General features: G+C 36.2%; 4 protein-coding genes and 1 pseudogene across 22 annotated transcripts; 2 read left to right on the forward strand and 3 right to left on the reverse strand.

Moving 5' to 3' along the window:
• Positions 1 to 1,373: 1,373 nt before the first annotated feature.
• LOC142533066 (glycine-rich protein A3-like) lies at positions 1,374 to 3,564 on the reverse strand. 13 transcript variants are annotated; one of them, XM_075639680.1, is made up of 4 exons: positions 3,349 to 3,543; positions 2,460 to 2,694; positions 2,295 to 2,372; positions 1,374 to 1,795 (listed from the first exon to the last, which is right to left on the reverse strand). In XM_075639680.1, the coding sequence occupies exons 2-4, from the start codon at positions 2,653 to 2,655 to the stop codon at positions 1,572 to 1,574; spliced, it is 498 nt and encodes a 165-aa protein (XP_075495795.1). In that variant the 5' UTR covers positions 2,656 to 2,694; positions 3,349 to 3,543; the 3' UTR covers positions 1,374 to 1,571. The 13 variants fall into 13 exon arrangements, with proteins under 13 accessions (XP_075495795.1, XP_075495792.1, XP_075495794.1 ...); XM_075639677.1 differs by having other exon boundaries at positions 2,295 to 2,390; XM_075639679.1 differs by having other exon boundaries at positions 2,310 to 2,372; positions 2,442 to 2,694.
• A 929-nt stretch (positions 3,565 to 4,493) lies between these two features.
• On the reverse strand, positions 4,494 to 9,443 carry LOC142533267 (F-box protein SKIP31-like). Of its 7 annotated transcripts, none has more exons than XM_075639974.1 (10): positions 9,278 to 9,443; positions 9,073 to 9,165; positions 7,791 to 8,186; positions 7,607 to 7,680; positions 7,189 to 7,261; positions 6,823 to 6,933; positions 6,089 to 6,263; positions 5,843 to 5,961; positions 5,330 to 5,390; positions 4,494 to 4,789 (listed from the first exon to the last, which is right to left on the reverse strand). In XM_075639974.1, the coding sequence occupies exons 2-10, from the start codon at positions 9,145 to 9,147 to the stop codon at positions 4,719 to 4,721; spliced, it is 1,155 nt and encodes a 384-aa protein (XP_075496089.1). In that variant the 5' UTR covers positions 9,148 to 9,165; positions 9,278 to 9,443; the 3' UTR covers positions 4,494 to 4,718. The 7 variants fall into 7 exon arrangements, 6 of the variants coding, with proteins under 6 accessions (XP_075496089.1, XP_075496086.1, XP_075496087.1 ...); XM_075639971.1 differs by having other exon boundaries at positions 7,791 to 8,189; XM_075639972.1 differs by having other exon boundaries at positions 7,791 to 8,189; positions 9,231 to 9,363.
• Positions 9,444 to 11,986: 2,543 nt separating this feature from the next.
• On the forward strand, positions 11,987 to 18,147 carry LOC142532806 (conserved oligomeric Golgi complex subunit 6-like). The gene is made up of 11 exons (XM_075639288.1): positions 11,987 to 12,387; positions 13,611 to 13,663; positions 14,051 to 14,198; positions 14,308 to 14,415; positions 14,669 to 14,736; positions 15,055 to 15,178; positions 15,260 to 15,406; positions 15,979 to 16,242; positions 16,323 to 16,607; positions 17,148 to 17,297; positions 17,532 to 18,147. Exons 1-11 carry the CDS (start codon positions 12,166 to 12,168, stop codon positions 18,057 to 18,059), a joined length of 2,097 nt encoding a protein of 698 aa, XP_075495403.1. The 5' UTR covers positions 11,987 to 12,165; the 3' UTR covers positions 18,060 to 18,147.
• Positions 18,148 to 19,221: 1,074 nt separating this feature from the next.
• On the forward strand, positions 19,222 to 23,518 carry LOC142532233 (WAT1-related protein At4g19185-like; annotated as a pseudogene).
• A 53-nt stretch (positions 23,519 to 23,571) lies between these two features.
• LOC142532234 (pentatricopeptide repeat-containing protein At1g31790) lies at positions 23,572 to 24,854 on the reverse strand. Its single transcript, XM_075638545.1, has one exon. The coding sequence runs from the start codon at positions 24,835 to 24,837 to the stop codon at positions 23,617 to 23,619; it is 1,221 nt and encodes a 406-aa protein (XP_075494660.1). The 5' UTR covers positions 24,838 to 24,854; the 3' UTR covers positions 23,572 to 23,616.
• Positions 24,855 to 25,595: the final 741 nt, after the last annotated feature.

Here is a 25,595-nt window from a genome sequence, read left to right on the forward strand (position 1 = left end):
CATAACAGTTCAAGGACATCACGTCTATTTTCAGCTAGTAAATAAAAGTACTTTCATAAATAAAGGTTCAAATGGTCACACCTACCCATCTTATGCACGCTTCAACTGTTGAAATTTTATCACGATATTTTTCGTATACTTTTAATTTCATTTATGTGGATGATTGTTGAATTTTTTTTACAGTGAATGAAAAATTAATTAGCTCATGTAGTGGGATTTGGATTATATTAATTTTAATTAAATGATATGTATATATATAAAGTGAATTTCAAATTATTTTTGTCCTGAAAGGTCAAATTACATTTGTTATTTTGAAATGTCAAATAACCTCTGTTTTTTTAAAAGATTAAATAATCTTCACTTTTCTGAAAATTCAAACGATTTTTGGTTTTCTAAAAGATCAAATAATATTATCTAAAATGTTAAATAACATTTGGTTTACTGAAAAGTCAATTAACATTTTCTGATATTTTAAATAATTTTTTGATTTTCGGAAATATCAAATAACATTTCACATTCTGAATAGTCAACCTTTTTCTTATACGTATACACATAATCCTCATTTTCAAATGAATAACCTGAAAGAATCTTCTTATTTTCTCGACTTCTGTCACTGTTATTTCTTTTAAATCATGATAAAGTTCAGGTACTGTTCAATTCATATGTAACAGACTTTGTACTAAGTTGTTGCAGATATTACCATTGTATCCTGAGAAACAATCGCGCACAGTGAACTTCGGAGCACCAAATGAAGGACAAATACGTTTCAAAGAAACTATAACATATTATAGGTCTCAGTTTAGTTTCATTTTCTTTTAATTTTATCTCTGCATGATTGATGTGCATTGATTTAAATATTATATGAAATCTAATTTATTTTATTATAAAATATATTGTAATTTATAATTATAACACCAATTCATACATAATCAATATTTCAAAATTATCCCAATTTCCCACGTAGAATCTTCATACTATTGCAAAGTTCTCACCAGAAGCAATTCTCATTTGGTTTTTTGTCATTGTATGGAACATTGACTACTTGTCTGATTGCTTCTTCTAAAAGGGTTCGAACTTGACTTACTTCAAATTCTTGACGACCACTCTAAATAGTGCATTAAAATGGTCGGAGAAAACGGATTATGATAGCTCACATTCTTGTACAATAAAAGTTGTATGGACTACCCGTGATGATAAAAAAAATATTTCAAAATCTAGAACTAAATAAATTGTTTAGAAATATTGAATATACGTACTTGAATACTTGCATTATTTGTTTCCTTTTGACTTGCTTGGATGATAAATTGCAGTAGAATTATATTGTATATCTTGAATGTATCCAGTGCATGTACATTAGCTTTTGATAAACGAAATTCAAAAGAACATTCTCAATGACGGATATAATATCCACAAGGAAGCATCAATGTGAAACGGGATACAACTCTTTCATTCTCCATAAACCACACATTGAAAATCCATTCGTTTTTCACCCCAAAGACAACAAATAATGTCGCAGTTTATTCATAACATAGTATATTCGCATAAACCACCATAGCTTCGGAGTAAACAGATCACTTCCATTTCTTGAATTTCCCTCCGAAGTGCTTTCCGCCCTTGTGCTTGCCGAATTTCCCATGCTTTCCGTGCTTGAACTTTCCGCCATGCATAAAGTTTCCATAGCCGAAACCACCACCACCATGGCCAGAGTGGCCTCCATGTGCCAGATGTGAAACGCCATAGGCTGCGGCTGCTGCTGCTGCACCACCAGCCAGCAGTGCTCCCATGCCACCGGAGCCTGGAGACGTAAAAGGATCACATTTAAAGCAACTCATTATGATAATCAAGAAATTGAATATAAATATCTCGCGCAGGTTTTGACAAGGGTTGTCCTTTTTCTCTTTCTGGGAAAGTGCTTCTCGTGATATTCATATAATCGTCTTACTATTGATTAGCAATTAATCTACAGTCACAGGCTTCGAAGAGCAAGATCTTGATGACCAACATTCACTTCGTATATAGAGGGCTTAACAAACTTATGCTAACAAACATAAGTGTACTCTTGTTTCATCTGCCAGTATTTTAAAATATATCAATGAATATAGTTTAAATCATGACAATATTAAGATCAGGTTATATGTTTGACATTATTTCATTGCTATGGAAAATACTTTTACGTATTATCATAATAATCCAAAAGGTTACCCACATACTTTGACATAATAAAAACTATAAAGTTACTTCATGACCATATAGCATCAAGGACATGAACAAACAAATCTATATCGGGAACAAACCTGAGTGGTGACCACCTGAGTGATGTGGGGCAGATGAACCAGGATAACCTCCTGGGGGATACCCTTGTGGTGGATATCCTCCTTGAGGTGGATAACCTCCTTGGGGTGGATAACCTGATGGCGGATATCCTCCTTGGGGTGGATAACCTCCTTGGGGTGGATAACTTGATGGCGGATATCCTCCTTGGGGTGGATAACCGGATGGTGGATATCCTCCTTGTGGAGGATAGCCTTGGGGTGGATAACCTTGAGGAGGATAGTACCCCGACGGGTTATGACCACCGGCTATAGCATGAGTCAGATTCGAAAAAAGGCCCTTGTCAGATTCATCATGCCGATCGTTGTCATTACCACCTCCCATTTTTTATTAATCTCGATCAATCTATGTGACCTGCAAGATCTGAATGTATGAATGAATATAACATTAGATGTTACATGTTCAAGAACTTGGTTAAATCAACTCAACATCAAACACGAAGGAGAGTAATTGTTCTTCTATTCTGTCCAACAATTCAAAGCAATTAAACAATTCGATTTTTGTTTGATTCCAATTATTGGGAAAATTATACCGTCGGTTCAAATCCTTTCTTTATTAAACAAGGAACCATACACACGTTCCTCATGAATTCTATACTAATTCATTCTCTGTCATTTTAATCTCTTATGTTAATGTCTTTAAAGCACAAAATATTTTCTCCGGATAAAACCCAACAACCTAGATCCAATTTCTTCATCCAAATGCACACTTAACATCCACAAACACACGGCAACACAGTGAACATTCGGATCCGACTCTTCTCCACGATCATAATCAAGAAACCAAAAAAAAAAACTATTTCATAAACGAAAACCCAGTAAAATTAATCATATTCCCACGTAAAAAAATCAAGCTTTGATACCAAAAATGCACACGAAATGAAATCAGATCCACCAAAAACAAGTATAGTACCCAGATCATTCTCTTAAACAACAAACACAACAAACAGTGGGGGTTCGTGAGAAGAGAAAGAGGGAGAGGGAGGGGGAGGGGGGGAGAGAGAGATGTGTGGCTCACCTTGAAGAAACTGTTGAAAAATCTTGATTGATTGAACGTGACAGAAATTGGAAGTCGATATGCTCGAATTAATATAGTTTTTCATGAAATGGACAGCGAAAGATATTGGGATTCTACGCGTTTTGAGACGCGTATCCGTGTTTTCGAATCCGCGGCTGGTCCACCGTTCTAGTCCAATTTCTTAATTTGTTCTTCTGCCTACCGCACGGGGATTTCTTAATTTGGTTGTATTGAATTATCCATTTTTGAAACATTTTCCTAAAACAATTAGAAATATTTTTTTATGATCTACCTTTTCTAATAAGTGATTTTTTTTCCTTGAATTTGAAATGTGTTGTTTCTTATGTAATTTATTTTAAAATATAAGTTTATTTTTTTAACTGTTAAATTATATATGCAAAAAAATTTGAGACAATATTACGGGTCAATTTTGTGAGACAGATATCTGACTTAAGTATGAAAATATTACTTTTTATGTCAAAATTATATTTTTTTTAATTGTAAGTACTGACGAAAATTGTTTCTTTTTACCTTTTTTCCATTTTCATTTTAATACAAAACATATTGTAATCATATTTTGGATATGTCTCATGTGGAAAACACATCTAATTTAATTTAGGTATATATATAATTTAAATTTGAATGTTTTACCTACTATAACACATGAAGACGATACATAATTGAGGCATCAAATTTATGCATTTAATTTATATGATTTTAGACAAAAACTTGTCTGAGACGGTCTTACATGTCATATTTTGTGAGACATCTCTTTTATTTGGATCATCCATGAAAAAATATTACTTTTTATGTTAAGAGTATTACTTTTTATTGTGAATATCGGTAAAATTGACTCGTCTCACAGATAAAGATTTGTGAGACTTTCTCACAAAAGACCTACTCCTAATTTTATTGACAACTTTTCTAAATGAAACACAAATTCGAATTAACTCTTTAGTATCAATCATTCCATCATCTTAAAGAAATAGTGAATTATAAAAATTTGTGTTCATATTGTCATTCGATATGCACGTGCTGTGTAAGCCTTCCACTAATTATTGATTAAACTACATTCTTCTTTATCTGGTGAAATACTTCTTGCATGGACTCCAATCCAACAAAACAAAATATAAAAAGAAAACGTCAACACTTCAACCATATTATCATACACGTTTTACTTCTGAATCGATTTAGATAGACTAAATGAATCTCATCATCTCTCACTGAGACAAGTTACAAATTAAAGTTTCGATCATTCGGATATCTATACATTCAAGAAGCCCAAAATATAGACTCGTACTGAAACATTTTAGTGCCACCATTTTCAGATTTCCCAATAATATAGACATGGCACAGTATAGACAACCAGATCAGCAAAACCTCAGGGCGGCTTCAAGTTCTTTCTCATCATCGCAATTGTATCCAAGCAGATAAGCTCGAGCTGAAACATTTCAACACCACAGATATCAATACAAAGAAAATGGAGTCGAGAGAAATCCTAGGATAGATAGGATAAGCTTGATTAACAATGTTTCCAGTATTTCTGAAAAATATTTCTGGGGAATTTTAGAACAAATGGGTAACGTGAAATATGATTCTATTTTCGGAAGGAATGAGTAGACGTTTCCTATGTGGTCTCCTGTCACAAATTTAATAAAAAAAATTGAAACAGAAATATATATAACAAAAGTACATTGGATAACTGGGCCAATGTTAAACCAACTAGTTTTCTAAAAATAACATGGTGTTTATAAGATAATGTAACATGTTAGAATATATAATATATGAGAGTTGATATTTCAACTCCATTTTTTGTTATTTGTGCTCCATTTGTACATAAATTTGGCACAAATTTTACTCTTGAAGTGGAGCGTAGATAACATAAAATAAAGTACAAATATTACCTCTCATAATATAATAATAAAATTATCTTCGAGAGCCGAGAAAAAGTTAAAAAAGAATGAAAGTAAACTGTTCTTACCAAAACGACCAGATCCCATAAATGGTTCGGCTTCATCCGCAACACCACCTTGTTGCTGATCCTAAATTTTCAGAACATGGAAAGAACAAGTTATGCGGATTAGTATGTTTAAAGTTAGGGGGAAAATCAATAAAAGACAAGTAAAATAAACTTCTGTATTAAATGCAAACATTTCTGAATACAAAATTCAGAATTTGTTTCCAAGACTCGAGGGTAATTGAAACTCTAAAACTTATAACCGCCCTAAACTTTTTCGAAAACAAATTGTTCTCTTGAGAATTGAGATGACAGTAATTTTAGCTTTTGGTATTTACAATTTAATTATACCTCAATATTAGGACAGAAAAACTCTGAGATGCCTTTTAACAAGATGTGATCGATGAAGATTATAGTGGAAATAATGGTTTTGTTTGGATACGAAAATAGCAGGAAATGGCTAAATAATGGGAATGTCTAAACAGCAAGTATGAAAAATAGCTACAAAGTAAGAGCCAAAGAAGAAAAAGATCTTACAGCATCATATTCCATTTCAGATGGTGACAGTAAACGATCAAAACAACGCCCAGAGATGGTGCAGACCAACAGCTCATTCATGGGATCCATAACAACTTCTTTGCATGTATCATCACAAACTGCGTAAACACTTGGAAACCATGGTTGAGAATCAAGAAGTTTGTTTTTCGTATAACAAAACCGTCCAACAAAATTTATCGTCTCTTCAATCTCCACCAAACATTTCAAGAAAAGATAGTCTCTTACCATGAACATTTCCAGTCTTCTCACATACAAATACATCCCCAATATGATAATATGTGCAGCTTTCTCCGGAGCATGCATGATTGACTTCCACAGTATCAGACAGGCCTCTGCCGCTCTTCCACGTGGAGATTTGATCAGCAAGTGTCTTGTCTAGAATTACAAGATCATCATTCACCTTTGGGACAAATATTAGACAAGAGTTAGGGCAAAGCCCATTTTGCATCCGGTGAAAAGGTGTAGATAACCATTCGAAACTCTCAATAATCTCCCTCCTACCTAAGGTCCATAAAAGGTAATGATATAAAAAAACAGATTTGGGCAATCTCAGTAAAACTATTCGGCTATTCAGCATCTTTTTTGAGATTGCAGTATACAACTAATTGATATAGGTAGGCAAGGTGAAAAGTTGGGCAGGAAGTAACATAATTTAAAGTATACAGCTTAAAGATTCATCATCTCCACTATCGTTACATAAAAGACGAATAACGTGCCATAAAATCTATGTGGGCGTTCAATATAGGAGACGAAGGTCTTAATTTCGAGAGGCTCTCTCCCTTTCGATTGCCTAAGGTAAGAAGAATCGACTCACTGCACGTCAAAATCAAGAAACAGCTACCAGTTCAACTTTTATGGGCCAACAAACTTTAAATAAGATGCCGATAAAAAAAATATGATATCAAAGAGCTAGGAGTAAATTTAACATTCAAGCTCATTCAATTGTAAATTTTATTTACCTGAGAAAGATTTGGTGCTTGGGTTCTCTTAGCCACCTGCATTTGGATGTAATATTCTTTAAATTCATTAGGGCAATTCCTCACAAAATCGACCATATCTTCTTCATCACGCTGTTAATCACACGAAATGTTTCAATATCACAAAAGTAATATTGCAAAAATATCATTCCCAATCAGAAAATTAATAAACTAAAAATCACATATTTAACATGGGGTTAACATGAGGATAGCTCTTTAAGGAAGACGAAAATGCAACAGCTGCTCAGATGCAAGGCTCTAAATCAATGACAATGTTTAGAGATTCAATCATTTCGTTGTGAAGGAAGTTGACAGTAAATGAAAAAGTACATTCAAAACCAAACTCACCTGAATGTAAAGCTTCTTCCACGCACAGTCTCGAAGATTTTTTGGAGGCAGAAGACTCCATCGCAGACAATATCTGCACAAATTACTTTTAGTTACGATCTTCATACAAATCATTGACACACATGAGCGAAAGAGTAAGTGTGTTTATTATCAAAAAATTGGTCCATTTCCTTTTTTTATCAACTACTTGCATTAAAATGTACAAAAACTTCCAATCAAGCATAATTCCTATTACAGGAGTGACAAAAACACCACAATTTGATACTAGATGGCAGGACAAAAACACACAAGTACAAACAACTACATAAATGTATGAAGTCTCATCAAGCTAGATTGGGCTTTGGGGTCTGCTTATGGTTTTAGGTCTGAAGTTGGGTAAATATGACGATAAAGGGGAAGCATAGGTAAAAGTACTAACAGGCGACGCCACAAGGATTCATCGGAAGCAGCAAAATTAAAGAATCTACACACCAATGAGCACGAAACAAGATCCTGCAGTTCAATAATCAGAAAAGATTTAACAGCGATACAAATAACAAGTTCAGAAAAAATACAGATTCATCCACGACAAAAATTTGAAAATAATTTATGCATCTTGATACCTCAGAGGAGAGATATTTGAGGATGTGGTACAACAATTCGGGAGGGATGTTACAGAAAATTCCTGTATCAATTCTCCAAGGCAACTGTCTGCTATCCCGGCCATGCATCCCATTATTGTTAATGCAGTCCGCTACAGTGGCACTTTTCTTTGAAGGTGACAATGCAGAATCAACTTCAGCTTCCAGCTCAGAGGACGGCAACGGTGATGAAGATGTCGATCTTAAAGCCCTAGACAATTCTATGTCACTGATTTCACCTTCCTCGATTCTGATTCTCTTTGCTTCTTGCTCTTCCTTCTCTTCTTGTTCACTTAGCTCCCCCCCTTCCTCCTCAGCACGCAATCTCTTCCCATCTCTTTCTTCTTTCTCACTCCCATCTCCCTCTTCTACTGACTCCTCCTGCATTACGCCATCCAAGAAACCTCATTTACACTCACACGGACATGTAAAAGTGTTAATGTCACACAAAAGTTGTGAGTTCCTAACTTCCTATTAAGATTCTGATATCTAACCCAGAGACCTCAAAAGTTCGCCATTTGATCACAAAACAAATTGCTTAAGTTGAAAGTTTCTGTTGGAAACCCATTTTTTCAAAAAGGTTTGACACATGAGAAGTGGATCAGCAATAGTTTTATTATCTAATGCATCTCCACACATGTAAGCCAGATAAAGGAACATACACCTGAACTCACATATCCAAAGCATAAGCATGTGGGCAGATTGTTGGGATGTGATGGTCAAGACTAGAGCTTCCAAAAAAAACTTAAGAAAATATTAATTACAAGACTAACATATTATACCTCTACGGGAATCTCCATTTTCCAAGACACTTGCGATAATAACCCAACATATCCGCATAGCAAAATATCTTGTTTTAGGTGATAACATACAGATAGACACGACCAACATTTGGCGCCAGTTGAGAACATGATAACATGTAGCGGATCAAATTTTAGTTTTTAATTTCCTTAAAAGTCCAAATTTTACTCCATACAACTCAGTCGTCCCTCGAAAAATTTCCCGAGATCACCCCTATTTATCGATTGAATATGATTATTTCTCACTAGCTAATAAAAAATAGTGAACACCGCTCACCAATGAATATAATAAAACAAAAACAGCTCTTTCTCGTTTTTTTGCACGGTCCAGGAATATCTTATCGATTAATAATATGCACGCATATCTCAAGATTTTTCTGCGTATAATTCGTACAAATCCGCAATTCAACGTCAATTAGGTAAACGTGAAAAGTTAAAATCCAAACGGACGATAACAGCTATACCTGATCGGAGATCTCGGAGAGGACTTCTGATTCGAGAAACCGAGCGAGGCCTTCGTCTTCATCGTCAGAAGCCATAATAGTTGCAGAAAAATTCTACAAAAAATAATCGAAAAGTTATACACGCAAAAATCTGTGTGCACAGAGCTGACGCGGTGTACTAAGGAGCAAAGCTGCCGGCGATTTAAAGATTGAAGCGGCGGCGAACCTGGACCGTCTATTTATTTATTGTGGAGTGAAAAGCCACAAAAGGAGATGCGACGCTCGGGGGGAACCGCTTGCTTTCGGGTCGGGTTTCCGTATAATATGGATCAGGAGCGATTCTCTCGGGTTGATGGGTGAAGTTTTAAAAACCTATTCGGGCCCAGAAAAGTGGTCTGACGTTTTGAGTATATATTCTCTCGGGTCGAAGGGCGAAGTTTAAAAACAAAATTCATTTTGATCATTTCAACTATATATATATATATAGACACTCACACACAGAGAAACAATATCTTGCACAACTAAAGTGGGCACTCACTGAACACATGTTCCACATTCAAGTAAATTTTCTTTTTTCTTCCTCGTATTCAAAAATATTTCTTTAAGATTATAAATTACTACTCAAAAAATATGTATCTATATAAATGTCATAAAAAATTTCATTTATTATACTGATGATACCAACATTTTCAGGTACATAGGGTTCAGTTTAATGAGCCAAATACAATAATCCTTGTTGAATTAATTTGGTCGAGCTCCCTGGTCCGGTATGAGCTGGGCATAACTTCAGTGTGGATCTACTCATATGGACAAAGGTTTCAGGAGTGTTTCTAGCTTAGTCCCTCAAATGTTGAGATGAATTGTGTATGTCTTATATGGAAATAACTCCAGTAAGCCTAGTTCCCTAAATACAAGGATTTGTGTTGATCTTGCCTTAACTGATAATTTATAAATTTAAATGGTATATCCCGAGTTTCTCACGATTATTTCATTATCACATAAGTTTTATTCAATGGTATTATGTGGATAAGACTCAATTAACAGTCATACTCGTTTGAGTTCGGGTCAATTATATTGTCAATTCGACTGAATGGCCACGATGTGTGATGATATCCGGGGTGAATCAGGTGAGCTGGGTCTGAGAAATCCACTAGATTTGATAAGAGTTTTTGTTTGGGGAAAATGAGCAAGGAATATATCTGTCAACTATGGCTTCCACCGTGACCTGTAGACAAAGAAATGAACTCGTGAATGGGCGCCGGAGGGGTGTCCAGTGTGACCACTCGGATGCTTAAGTCAGCAGGTTGAAGGTGAAGAATAATGGCATTATATATGAAGATATATGTGAAGGCCAAGAGCTTAGAAACAAGAATATTTGAATCCCTTAAATGAAATACGTATCTGCTATTTATAGGAAAGAAGGTGACGAATACCTTGTTTTCAGTGCCTACTTGCTACTTGTAATCTTAGATGTTGACTTTCTGTCACGTCATCCTATTTTTTCATCGTGTCAAATCAGTAGGATTCTGTTAGAACGCTATCCAGGTAAGATTTTACCTAGGTAAAATCTTACCTGGATAGCGTTCTAACAGAATCCAGGTAAAATCTTACCTGGATAGCGTTCTAACAGAATCCTACTGATTTGACACGATTGTGCGAAAGTAGGTAAAATCTTACCTGGATAAACGTTCTTGACAGAATTCTACTGATTCGACACGATGTAACTCGAGTGCGACACTGTTATCGAGGTACCCTGATAGAAATCATCCGATAGCTTATAAGAGAGCCCGGGCATCTGGAAACCCGGGGAGAAGATGTTCCGGGCATCCACCTGCCCGGCTTCAGAAGAATTCATCCTGCATATTGATCTTGATTTGGCCTATCCATCTAATATTATGGGTAATCCATGACCCGAGCTCTTATGGATGTATCAATGTGCTTGCCAACTCAGTTCTGTGCCTACTCTGTCTTTTCCCGAACATGGAGTATACTGGTCTTAATTGCACTCCATATGAGCCCATATTTTTTATTCAAATAGCTTTGATATTTGATGAGTATGTCTCTTGTGAGACGGTCTCATGAATCTTTATCTGTGAGACGGGTCAACCCTATCGATATTCATAATGAAAAATAATATTCTTAACATAAAAAATAATACTTTTTCATGGATGACCCAAATAAAATATTCGTCTCACAAAATATGACCCTGAGACCGTCTCACACAAGTTTTTGTCGTTCGATACAATTAGGTCTAACTGAATTAGATTCGTGTAGAACCATAATGATATGGATAGGGTCGAACTTCAGAAGTGTCATATACGTTAATAAAATTCATTGTTAATCACCTATTAGCAAAAAGTGGAATATAAATAACCGTTCTAATAAAAAAATATTAGAATACAAAATTAAATAACCGCTCTAATAAAAAAATATTAGAATAAAAGATTAACCAACACGGCCAAAATTTATATAATATTTATTCAAGATATTTTAACAACCTCATTTTTTTATTCATTTAGAAAAAATATCTCTATAGGTTGTTTTTTTTATATGATTTCTTTCATAGTCCGCAAACGTAAAAAAATTGATATATAGAATCTTAAAAATTTTATAACATGAATTTAATTAGAATTGAGATTCTTTGAGATCACGAGATGATAGGCTTTAATTTAGAAACCCAATATTGTACTAAAATCAACAAATGCATTCCAATATTCATGGATGAGGCCATGATGGAGTGGTCGTGGGCTTATAATTGGGTCAAAATCATGACCAATGGATGAGGCCACGAGGGAGTGGTTGTGGGCTCATTCATTATCGGGTCAAAATCATGACCCATAACCTTTGCATGAAGCTTTGGTGAACTAATGGCCCATCCAGTACGGCCCAAAATATCCCTTTTACGGGAATTTATTTGCTGTAGACGGCGCATGCTCATCCACAACTCCCATTTCTCCGTTACCGTTGGAATTCGGCGCTATTCTCAGATCTCACAGAGCTGATCAAAACAGAGGAGAAGAAGGCGACGCAATTCAAGCGTTACTCTCACGAATTCTCGTACACGCAAGCGATCGTGTATCTGTAGGCGGAGGGAGATTTTATCTTCGGAGAAAAATGGGGACAGCCAATGCGCTGGCTCCGGGGCTGTCACGGAAGCTGAAGAAGGTGCTGGAGACTCGAACTGACACTCCCGATATACTCGATTCTCTCCACACTCTATCCAATTTTTACTCCGACAATGCACCTCACGCTCGTCGGAATCTTAGATTTACCATTGAGAAGCGCGGTCTCTCTATCAATGAGGAGTTTCTCGCCGCCTCCGCCACAGCTCAACAGGTATACGAATACATCGGTCAAGTCAAACGTGCAGGCTACTGCTACTAATGTTTTCATTTTCTCGGGGAAATTGTGAGGTATAATTAATTTGATCCTGCAGTAATTTTCGTAATAGTTTTGATCGGGGGACTGGGACTTTGAAAAACTTCGATCGTTTTTTACTTATAATATCGATGTATATTTCTCCATCGTTGGATTTAACTGTGAATGTGACTAACAGGCATGCTCAGTTGTACCGGCAGGGCACTCAGCTTTTATACTCTGTAATTCTGTACCTTGTTGTGAATTGTTTCAAATTCATTCATGTTTACCAGTTTATTTTTGCCACCGTTTTAAAAAGTGACCAGGGACTCCTTTGCTGCTGTAACTTTAATTAATATCTAATCTATAGTTTGTTTGAAGCAAAATTGCTTGAACGTCGAACCATGCAATTCCATGATATGCTTTAGACTTTAACCTGAACTTTTTACAGATTAAAGCACCCGAATCATTCAATCAATTTGGAAACATTTTCAGGATAATTAATTTGTTGTATACTTAACTATGCCGTGTCAACTGAAACATGAATAATTGCTTGATTCCGTGGGAGATGCTAGTTTTGTTTATTTTATAAATTAATGTATCAATATCACTTTTCAAACAACAATGGTCCCTAAATAATTCAGAATTATGTATGGCTTGGTATTGCTGAGTTGTCGAGATGACTTGATTGAATTGGCATTCAGTTATGAAGGTGTTGGTTTCAGGAATATTGCCTGCTAATGCACTCAGTCGTCCAAATGTTCATTGCTTCTTGCTGCATAATTTCTCTTTATTATTGCATCCCCCAGAGAAAGTTTTAGCTACCGGCCTTCTTTATAACAGTTCTTAGAACATCACTTTCTAGGATAGTCTGCTATTATTATTTTGTCAGACAAAGGTCGATCACTGAATGAATATCCTTGTCAAGCAACTATTATGTTCATTTTTTTATTCATATAATGATGTACTTAGTGTATTATTTTGTCAGACAAAGGTCGATCACTCAATGAATATTCTTGTCAATCGACTATTGTGTACATTTTTCTATTCATAATGATGTATTTAGTGCACAGTTACGCTCTATGGTTTTATAATTTGCTTGATGATAATACTGTCGGATAAGTATCGTTTGGGATGAGCAGACACATTTTCGATTCTATCTTTGGATCGGATAATGTTGGTGTGGTTGATGGTTTTTATAGGCCTTGAATCAGGTGGAAGAAGAGGTCAATTCTCTGGCTGAATGTTGTGATAAGTAAGCACACTCTCCTGAATTTCCGATAAATTCTACTTCTTCTTCTTTTTCCTCTCCCGCTGTTGTACCGTCCTGTAGTTCTGACCTATCATCATCCTTTTGGTTTATCAAAAAAATTTAACGGCAAGAAAAATATTTACCCTTATTTATCTGCCTTTTGAAGCTTTTTTAATGTAGAAAATCATATTTCAATTAATAGTCCTCATCGAAGATACTTGAATTCGATACCTCCTTTCTACCCATCTATAATCCTCATTCATGCGCCTTGTGAAGGCCAACTGTACTTTCACTTATGTCAAAAAAAATGAGATTTTTAAAAGAAGAAATATCCTCTGCTAAAAACAAAAAAAGATCAAGGATTCATGGTACTATGATTTTGGGCTGTAGGATTGCGAAGGCTTTAAGTAATTGTAATGCTACCACTGGTGATATCATCAGTACGACCGAGAGGCTTAAACAGGAGCTTAAAACCACTACACAGAGACAGGAGATAGTATTATACTTTCTTCGTGACTATCAGCTCTCCGATGAAGAGGTACCGGTTGATTTTCAATAGTTGAATTTACCTGACCCTCAACTTTTGGATTATGTCTGTATGTACGTTCATCATCTAGTTATTTACTTGTTTCTGGTCTTTTCTTTAGATTAACGCCTTAAGGGAGGAAGACCTTAATGAAAACTTTTTCAAGGCACTTGTTCATGTTCAAGAGATTCATGCCAACTGTAAAGTGTTGCTGAGAACTCATCACCAGGTTCTCTTTCTCGCACATCGTAATTTGTCCATTTGTGTTGCATTCTTCTCTCTTTATTTTCTTTAAAGCCTTGCTTTTAATTGTCTCCTGATGAAAGCAATCTATCTGGCTGAAATTGATATGATAGAATCTGTTTGATCATATTGCCATTTATATGTGAAGTTTGTATATAGCTATGCAATTTAGTGTAAATAAGTTCTGTCTATAATAAAATAATTGTAATGTTTTGAATTCACTAGAACATTATTTGTAGCGAGCTGGTTTGGAGCTTATGGATATGATGGCTGTTTATCAAGAAGGAGCTTATGAACGTCTATGCAGGTAGCATATAGAACATTGTCTGTATCATTTTCTGCTCTAGGAGTATTACCTGTTTTTTATATACTTTGATAATGATGCCTGTTTTCTTATTGGTGTTTCTCTAACCCGTGGAAACAGTGTTCAGCAAACACTCATTTGACATAATACACTTGCCATCACTTTGAGGCTCTATGATTCAGTTTCATAGAAGAGAAATATGTGAAATTATTAGAACTATTGATTTTGGGTTTCTAAGCTTTTTCATGCACTATTTGGGCCCTCAGTTGTTTGCTATCTAAACAATTCTTTCTATATTGCATGCACATGTATTTCTTCTAGATGGGTTCAAGCAGAGTGTAGGAGTCTTGGGGATGTTGACAATCCTGAAGTCAGTGACCTCCTAAAAACTGCAGTTGGATGCCTGAAAGAAAGATCTGTTCTATTCAAATATTGTGCGGAAGAGGTATTCATGCTCATGAGCTAGAAACTAGAGAAACATATCGAGCTTCATTTACTTTTTTGATAAGATATTCCTGGATTGCAGGTAGCAAATATGAGACATAATGCATTATTCAGAAGATTCATTAGTGCCCTCACACGTGGAGGGCCCAGTGGACTACCAAGACCAATAGAAGTTCATGCCCATGACCCTTTAAGATATGTAGGTGACATGCTGGGATGGTTGCACCAGGTAGATTATTTTCCCCCTGTTTTATGTCTTCTGAGCTATTCTCATTTTTTTACCATATGTTAAGTGCCAAATATTAATACTAAAATTTTTGGCTACTAGATGTAGATTTCCTTGAGTGTCCTTATACGCCCTGATGCAATATTTTGATCCATGTTATTCTATAGAAAATGACCATGGTTCACAATAGGTACCACAAATTTCACACATAGATGAAAATTTAAAATTTGATTGAAGGACAAATAGGAAATCTTGGACAATTTCCAAACCTCAAAAGGTGAACACGTAAGATATAATTATGTATTTATATGATTAGACTGTGATAGATTATAAAGCCTACATAAAATCTAAATAAGTAATCTGGATTTTTTTGTTAAGTTTTAAATTGTAGGATTGCGTTAATAAGCTTTATATAATATCAGTCAAAATATTATATAAATATGAAAGTTTAAATGGATTTTATTTGCGTTACACACACCCGGTGTGTGCATGTATACTAGATAATATATGACCTCCTATGGCGGATGTAATTTTAATTTTTCACTGTGTTGACCATTTCTTTGGCTATGTGATAGGCATTGGCTTCTGAAAGAGAACTTGTGCTTGCATTGCTTGATCCAGATTTTGTGACAGATACTGGACCAACAGCTCAACGATTCTCCAAAATTTCAGGGAATGATACTGGAAAGACAGAGTCAGACTTGACATTTGTTTTAGACAGGATATTCAAAGGAGTTTGTCGACCGTTTAAAGCGAGAGTCGAACAAGTTTTGCAATCTCAGCCTAACCTTATCGTTTCATACAAACTCAGTAATACTTTAGAGTTTTACTGCCACACTGTGAGTTTTACAGAACATGAATATCCAATTTGTCCTTTTTACATTATTTTAATTTGTCTCAGCTGGTTATCTTTGTACAGATATCAGATTTGCTAGGAAGAGAAACAGCACTCTGTAATACACTCTGGGCTCTCAGGGATGCTGCTCAAAAGACCTTTTTTGACATCCTAAAAACTCGTGGAGAGAAACTCCTACGATATCCTCCACTTGTTGCTGTTGATCTTTCTCCACCTCCAGCTGTGAGGGAAGGAGTATCAGTGCTCCTTGAAATAATTGAAACACATGACAGTATGATGGTTTATTCGTCAGGCAAGGAGCCTACATTTGAACCAGTCATTTCTGCTTTATTGGACCCAATAATTCAGGTGTGTTAAATTAAGAGTCTTTTATGACATTATTTGGATGGCATAGGATACCTAATGCTTGATGCAAAAGTGGTCCTGGCAATCATAAAAAAATATTATCTCTCATACATCACATTTTAATTATGACTGCAAATTTATGAGCATGACTATGGTATTTTATTAGATAGATTGGATCGCTAGACACCCGTATGTCATTTCACGTGTGTAAGACCGTGTGCTTGCCATTTCCCCGAAAGCTATAGTGAATGGAATGATCGTTCATATTTTCTGAATCGTACAAGATTTACTTCGATCTTTTCTTCAGCAAGAGTGATTGTTGTTCCCCAGCCACAGCAATATGGTTTAAGCTTTCTGAGATACCTGATCATTGTGCATGCAATATTGTTTTTTATCGTAAGATCTTGCTCTAACAGCACTACATTTTTTCAGTATTTGAATCGTTTTGCTAAGCTTTTTTTGATACTTCATTCAGTGACAGAATTTGTGAATTTGATTTTTATTAATCTTTATACAATCTGAATTCTTGCTCCTGTTGTTTAGATGTGTGAACAAGCAGCAGATGCGCATAAATCCAAAGGAGTTATTCAGTCGTCAAGGAGAAGTAGAGGAAGTTCAGATCCTGCTCAGCTCCGGAGATCATCTATAGATGCTATTTTGGATAATAACAGCAGTTCAACCCCTTTATCTCAGGTATTTTTATTTCGTTGGATTTTCTATTTGAAAATAGAGGGTGAGAACTAGCAAGGAAGGGGCTTGACAATCTCTTTCATTTGAACGAAGAATTTCCAAATCTCGTGTTTATTTTCTGCATATAGTTTTGCTTTGATCTAGTAGCTTAGTCTCTAAGTAATGATTGGCTTCTCTGGTAGTTTTAAGTTCATCTTTTGTAACATCCTTTGACTTACTGGCTGTGTTTGTTGCCAGATCCGTGAAGTACCTTCCAAAATATTTCTGATCAACTGCTTGTGTTCTATCAGACAACCATTGTTGGGGCACGAAGTTGCCGCTGAATACATAAAAAAGCTTGGATCAATGATAGAAACCCACATGCACGATCTCGTTGAGAAGGAAGTAGAATCCATTCTTCGGAGATGCAACTTGTCGAACAAAATGTCTAATTTCCGCGACTCATTGACCAACGACGACATGTCTGAGGAATCAGTATCTGAGCCTCCATTGTCTGAGACGGAAGCCATGTCCTCCACTGTTCTTTCCGATTGTTTGAAATCTTTCTTCGGGCTCGTTTTGGGAAGCGAAAGTTCTCTGCCCGAGTTCGAGCAAATGAATGTTCCTAGTCTTCGATCAGAAGCGTGTGTTCATTTGGCTAAAACTCTTGCCGACGCTTATGAACTTATGTATAAGGCGATAATGGATCCGGGGAACGGATATGCGGAACCTAAGTCCTTGGTCAGGCATTCTCCTGATCAGATAAGGACCATTTTGGGGATCTGACTCTGTGGATTGGTTCAAGTTGTGAAATGTGAAAAGAATATGATGCTGGATTTAGCTTTTCGCAGATGGTACACGTTCGTGTGTGACTGGTGTTTCTTCTGATTTTAATGTACTCGTTTACATTTTATAGATTAATTATATGTATTTTTTTATATGTTATATACTCAGATGAATGACGGGTTCTTCGAATAAAATAAAAAAAATGATTTGATATATGTGACCAGAGACCTGAGATGTTTGTGCGCATGAGAACGTCTAACAAAACGCTACGTTGGTAATAAATTAAATTTAGGTTCTCAATCCGTAAAAAATTGTCTTCAAATTTAGTGAATGCCAGTTATTGTTGAATCATGTATTATCCGATTGAGATTTTTTATTTTTTGGCTAAAAAAGCGCCTTAATGTTCATAAGAACTGATAATTTTCTCCCTTAAAAAAACTGGTCATTTTCTAATTAGATTGATGGAGAAATGATCCGCCAATCGACATTCGACTCACATCCATCTACAGTTTAACTAGAAAAGTTCTATCTGTTGCAGTAACATATATTTGTGATTCTGTGAGACGGTTTTTATATTTATAATTGTGAGACATGTCGATTTAATGTATAGATATAATGTGAATAAAGTTTTAACATAAAATTAATATTTTCTATAAATCAGATCAGTTCAGATAAAAAATCTATATTACAAAATCAACGTTTGAGAGTCTAGAGCTGTAAACAAATCAAGTCGATTTACGAATTTTTCGAGCTGACTCGATAAATATTTGAATTTATCGAACTCGAACATGTTTGAACTTTTTCCGAGTCAAAGCTATTTTGTTCGATAGTTCGCGAGCGGATCTTAATATTTTCGCGAACTATCGAACAAAATAGCTTATATATATATATATATATAAATTTATTTCGAGCTTTCGAACCTACGAAAAATAGTAAGATTTCAAGTCGAACTCGAACTTCTTTTCGAGCCAAAAAACTAAAAAAATTCGAGCATTGAAACAAGCTCGAACTCGAATATATTTAATTTAACCTAACTTCAAATTTTAAATTTTTATTAATATTCGATTCGATATATTTTGTTTTCAGCACTATTTCAGACGGATAAATTAGATAAATGTTTGAATATAGTAGAAATAAATTTTTCTCATAGAAAGTGGGCAATTGCCCAATTTTCATACAGCCAAACAGATACAAATCCTACTCTCGTTCGGGTCATGTGTCGGTAGTGCAGTACATCTGAAGCCTGCCGCCCCCTCATTTCTCTTGCTTCCGCAGTCCTTTTCCGTAAACTTCCTCCCTTCGACTACACGATTTCACGCTATTCCACAATCACAGTATCACACCAATCTTCTCCCATCTATATATCAAGAGTTCTGTTGGGGGTGGGGAGTGGTTGGATCGATGTCACTGTTATGAAGAGGATGGGATCACCCGTAGCAATGGCGTCGGCGAACCCGAACGGCGGAGATGTTTGGAGGGCCCATCTGGCTATGGCGTCTGTGCAGCTGTTCAATGGCGGATACCATGTCATCACCAAGGTCGCACTCAACGTGGGCGTGAATCAGCTCGTTTTTTGCGTTTTTCGGGATCTGTTGGCGCTGTCCATCCTCGCACCCGTTGCCTATACCCGCGAAAAGTCAGTAGCTCTTTGACTCAATTTTGCTCTATCTGTGCATTTGGGTTTTTGTTTAGATGCATTGACCAGTTATATTAACGTGGCTACTGGAATTTCACTCTGAAAGCAAAGATTTTTTCCCCTTGTTCTGCAGAGGGCTTAGACCACCTCTAAATAGAAGCCTTTTGACGACATTTTTCTTGCTTGGTTTAACTGGGTCAGTTGGATTTCTCATTGTTGTTTCAAGTTGGTTTCTTCTTCTTTCATACCACAATTCTAATTGTTACTTACTGTTTTCCTTGGTTCTTGTTATTGACGCTATGGATCAGGATTTTTGGAAATCAACTTCTGTTTCTTCTTGGTCTTGGTTACACGAATCCAACTTATGCGGCAGCCATACAGCCCGCTATTCCGGTCTTCACATTTATTTTAGGCCGTAATGATGGGGTAAGTCTAATCACTCTGTGCTACTCTTGTGGATTTATCACTTCCCTATAATTACAGACGTACATATTCATGAATGCTTTGCTTGTATGTTGATTGCCGCCACATGTATGAGCATATTTTAGTTTTATATCATAGTATGATATATAAAGTGATCCACAAATTGCCTCAATCATTTAGCGATAAGGAGCATCTGGCAGGTGATGATAACCGTAAGGTAACATTCATCTTTGTGACAAAATTTTATGGTATGTGAATATCGTATGATTATACAGGTCCCTAAGCTTAGCAGTATAATCAGAAAAGTACTCCACCTATTAAAATTGCATAAAGGTTTAGAGCGCCTTTGTCTATGGAATCAATTTGGTTTGTTAACATTCAGTGGTCGTGATCAGATTAGCTTACACTTAAGATACAATTATTTTTGAATCGCTTCTCATTCATTTAGATGCGAATTATATCCGCGTTTGGCTTATTTTCAACATGATTTAGGATTGCTATCTGTGCAGTACAGAAACTGTGAATCTGAGAAAAACTGAAGGTCAAGCTAAAATAGGAGGCACTATTGTTTGTGTTTCTGGTGCCATTCTTATGGCTGTGTGTCGTGGTCCGGCATTGTTAGGACATGGAGAATCTGAATTTGCAGCCCAAAGTGATATAAGTGCCAAGGGTCAGCCTGAGCCTTCTAGTTTGTTAATGTCTAGTATTCTGGAGCTTGGAATTGATAATTGGCACCTAGGGGTTTTATGCTTGATTGGAAACTGCATGTGCATGGCAACTTATCTAGCCATTCAGGTAACGGATATCGATCTTGGTGCTTTTCATTTTGAACATCATGTGTCATGAGAATTTGAACAATATACTGAAAGGACCTGTTCAATATTTCGAAAACCTACCTCGGGATGTCTCTGGTTGACAATATCACCACAATAGGCTAGGGTCTCAGAAGCTAGGTGGTGGTGTGAGTCGAAAAACTGTTTTAATCATCATGTAACAGTTACAAATCTAATCTCACCAAGGTTTTAGTTTTGCTTGGATTCCATTTCTTCAAAGGATCAAAGGAACGGGTTGGTACATATTGAATTTCCGATTATAATCTTTCCATACCTTGTGTTTCTTGAATGGCCAATTACACGATCTTCTATTTTATTGTTTTATTCTATTGGCGAGTATCATAGCGCGTCACTGGTCTTAATGGTCACATCATTATGCCTATTAAAAGCAAATGTGCTTTTTGCATGTATAATAAATGACCAAAACCAGCCAGCCACTCTTGCATGTATAATCTTTGTGATTTTTAGTTGTACAAGGTCACTTTTTTTTCTTACTCTTAAACACATGTTGATTCCTCGGACATGCAACGTTGGCCTTGCTAGTTTTTGTCGGCATTTAGGGGAAAAAATTACTATGAATGTGTATCTTCTTGCCTATGTCCTCTTATTGTTCCAATGATATTATTGATGGAGCTGTAGTTGTGCTCCCATGTTGTGTTTCAGGCCCCACTTTTAGTCAAATATCCTGCAAGCATATCGATGACTGCATATTCATACTTTTTTGGCGCTTCACTGATGGTGTTAACTGCATTTTTCATGACAAATGCTTCAACCGATTGGAGTTTGTCTCGATCCGAGGCATTTGCAGTATTATATGCTGTAAGTTTTTCCTCCCTTCTGTTTTGTCGAGGCAAGAAAATTGGGGCAGAAAATTTGATGTTAAGATTGAATCAAGATTTTGGACACTCAAGTATGGTGCAATTTTCCCTTTTATGTTACATATCCTCTTTAGCTCAAACCACACATTGAATGTATGTTATGAGTTTGGCTCAATTCATACTAAATCATATGCTCCTATATTGCACTGATCAATTTGAGAATATCTATATAGTGTTGCATGATGTGGGCATCAAGTGTCGCAAAAGATTTGAAATTGCTCGCAAGTGGATCCAAAAATTATAAGGCCTGTTGAAATCCATCACACTTTAATGGCATTGCTATTTGCTTGCTTTAAGTGGTCTATGCTTCGCAATTGATGACTTGACTTGTACTTCCCCTATTGCCATTGTTGCATTTCCTACTCAAGCATTGGCTTGCAGGGAATTGTGGCATCCGCTCTGAACTACGGACTTGTGACATGGTCAAATAAAATACTTGGCCCTGCCTTGGTGGCGCTGTATAATCCACTCCAACCCGCTGCGTCAGCATTCCTCTCAAGAATTTTTCTTGGAAGCCCAATTTACTTAGGAAGGTCGTTATCTCCATCCCTTTTTTATATCCTACTGCATTTTATATCTTGTGTCATAGATGAATAATACTCTCGTCACTTGTGTCTCATGTCAACTTTATAGAAGGGAAGGGAGGTTCATCTTTTCTCCTTTTTCGGCGAGACATGCAATTTATTCACATATAAAAAAACTAACACATGGTCCAAGCTGTTTTAGAGGTGCAAAATAGCTGAATCCACTTGATAAAAGTTTCTACTCCTTGAACTACTCCTCAAACATGAGTTCAAGGAGCAGAATATTACTGGCTCTTGATTTCAAGTTTTAAATTTATGAGTATCATCCATCCGCGATGAATAAAATTAATTTAAAGGACAATGAGTCTGTGTGCATTGTCCTTCAGGCTTTATAAATTATACTATCGGCAAAATTTCTCGTGTATGGGACATTCCAAGAGAAATAGTAATTTAAACTGGTTAAAAAGCCATAGATATTTGTTGCAAGTTGACTTCCAGCAACTCCATGGGCAAACGTGTTAGAGGAAAAAATATCATCGCTCAACTTGAAAAAGTACTCGAGCTACTGGGCTGAGCTTTGATCCGAACTGTGCATGATCTAATCTGAGCTACTTGATTTGGTTGGTCGGACAATCCTAGTCCCTGTTTGATAGTTATCCGTTCTCGTGTCATCCCACTCGACCATATACTAAGAGAAGAACATTTTGTCTATTCTACTGCAGCATTCTCGGAGGATTTTTTATTATAGGTGGGCTGTATTTGGTTACCTGGGCTTCTTATCGAGAAAACAAGCTCATCGATCGCCATCGGAGCCGTTCATAAACAGAGATTCTCCTATCAGCAAGATTCCTTACCAGATAGGGCAATTTTTCTCAGGTTCTCGGACTTCAACACGAAAGATCATGGATCGACTTAAATATTATGTTTTACTAGTTTCTTTGTAAGAGTAATCCCTTGTGTATTCAATGGTCTTAAAGATATAAAAACCTTTTCACCAATTATTTTTCATTACATGTACACCGTGTTATACTTGCCCCTTATTTTTTTTTTGTTTACCATCCATCCTAAAAGTTAGAGCAGTTGGAACTTGTCCTCCAGACGAGAATATGATCAGATTTTACTTATATTTTCTTTTTCTGAAATTATAAATTGCAATTTTTCTCTATATACTTCGCCTCCTTTGAATTTTCTGAGTCAGCTGCACATGGAACCGTCAGGTCAGTAAAATAATGCACATATGAATTACACTCAAAGGAGGTTTATCTAAATCATCCATCTAGTTATGTTATCTACAAATTTCACTTCATTTAGCAACGATTCGCGTGGTTCCAAGCCAACTTCTTTCATCTCATCAAGAATCTTGAATGCCTCCAGTGAGTATCCCTGTTGCACATAATTCTTGACCATTACATTATAACATGCACCATTCCTCCTATCTCGGCCCGAATCAAACGCTCTATTTGCATCGTGCAATGAACCACACCTGCCATACATGTCAACCAATGCACATAGCACATAAGCATCCAACTCAAGTCCCAACTTTATTGCATTAGCGTGAACCTGCCGACCACACACAACATCCGCCATCCTCCCACAAGCCTTGAAAACACTCGAAAATGTGTAACCATTTTTCCTCACTCGTGCCATCCCCATCTCCTTAAACACGTGAATCGCTCCCTCGAAATCATCATCACAGCAACAGTTAACGACTTTTGATGTCCATATGGCCGTATTTTGACTACAGATCTGCTCAAAAACAGTCTGAGCTACCGCAAAATGCTTCATTTTTCCGTAAAAATTAATCAAAGAGCTACTCAAAGCAGCTTCTTTTGAGTAACCCATTTTGCATAACCAACAGTGCACTTGCGTTCCAAGTTCCAAATCCATCAAACCAACACAAGCTTTAAGGACAAAAGCAACAATTCCAGTAACCAAAAATTTCATCCTACGATCACCGAAATCACTAAAATGTTGTTCTCTCAACATTTTCGTAAACAAAAATACAGATTCAATATAACTTCCTTCTTCACAAAACCCAGCAATCATAACAGCCCACGAGTTGAAATCCCTCACAAACATTTGATGAAACAGTTGGCGCGCATTCTCCAAACACCCACAGCTGACAAACATCAGCAATACCCGATTAAGCAAAGGTAAGCTTAAACGAACCCCACCTTTTCTCATATGATCATGCAGCTCCACGGCCTTAAATGGGTCGCGCAACTTAGTACATTCCCTGACGAGGGAGGCGTAAATATCCAGTTGGATTGGCAATTTGACGCTGTCCATCAAGTACAGAACATCTGAGGTGGTCGTCACAGGTTTGAGGTTCGATTTTTTCTGCGGGGTTTTGATTTTGATGGTTGGGGGTGGATTATATTCCGGTCTAGAAAGGGGTAAGTGAATTGGAGTTTTGGGGATGAAATTGTCGACTGGATCGTGGAGACGGTGGCAGGCTTGGAATTGGGGTGCCAGGATTTCCATCGGGACGTTAACTTGTATAATTTTATTAATAATAATAATAATAATGAAGTCAATTGTTGCTTATAAGCAACAAATCAAAACCCTTTTAACTTAAAAAAATAATAGTAATAATTAAACTACACAAGAAAATGAGTTTCTCTTCATGCTAATAATTGAAATTATTTTGACAATTTCTATTCGTTTTTCAAGAAAATGGCACTTTCATCACGACCAACTACTGATCATGACCAATACGGCTTCTGAAATCATCCAAGGGCAAAAAAGACGACACGTGCGAACTCTTCCATTTTGTTGACTTGGAAACAGTCCCAGTAAAAATTATTTGACTTGTCATGAGATATGTGAGTATCATGACGAGATATGAGTCGATCTGATTTATATTTTAGATATAAAGTAATATTTTTTGGACTAAAAATAATGTTTTTTCATATGTCAAATTATATAAAAGATTTGTCAGATAAAATTGACTCATAAAACTATCTCATATTAATTTTGATGTTCTTTAATACATGTCATATAAGCAAAACATTGGAAAATTTCATCAGAATGCTAAATAAGCATATAAACATTTAAATCAAACTAGAGTAGGTTTTTTGTGAGATTATCTTACGAATCTTTATATGTGAGATGGGTCAATCCTACCGATATTTACAAAAAAAGTAATATTCTCAGAATAAAAAGTAATATTTTTTCATGGATGACCCAAATAAGAGATCTGTCTCACAAAATACGACTTACGATAACGTCTCACATAAATT

This window comes from Primulina tabacum, chromosome 18, assembly GCF_025594145.1.
Source record: "Primulina tabacum isolate GXHZ01 chromosome 18, ASM2559414v2, whole genome shotgun sequence".
NCBI lineage: Eukaryota > Viridiplantae > Streptophyta > Magnoliopsida > Lamiales > Gesneriaceae > Primulina > Primulina tabacum.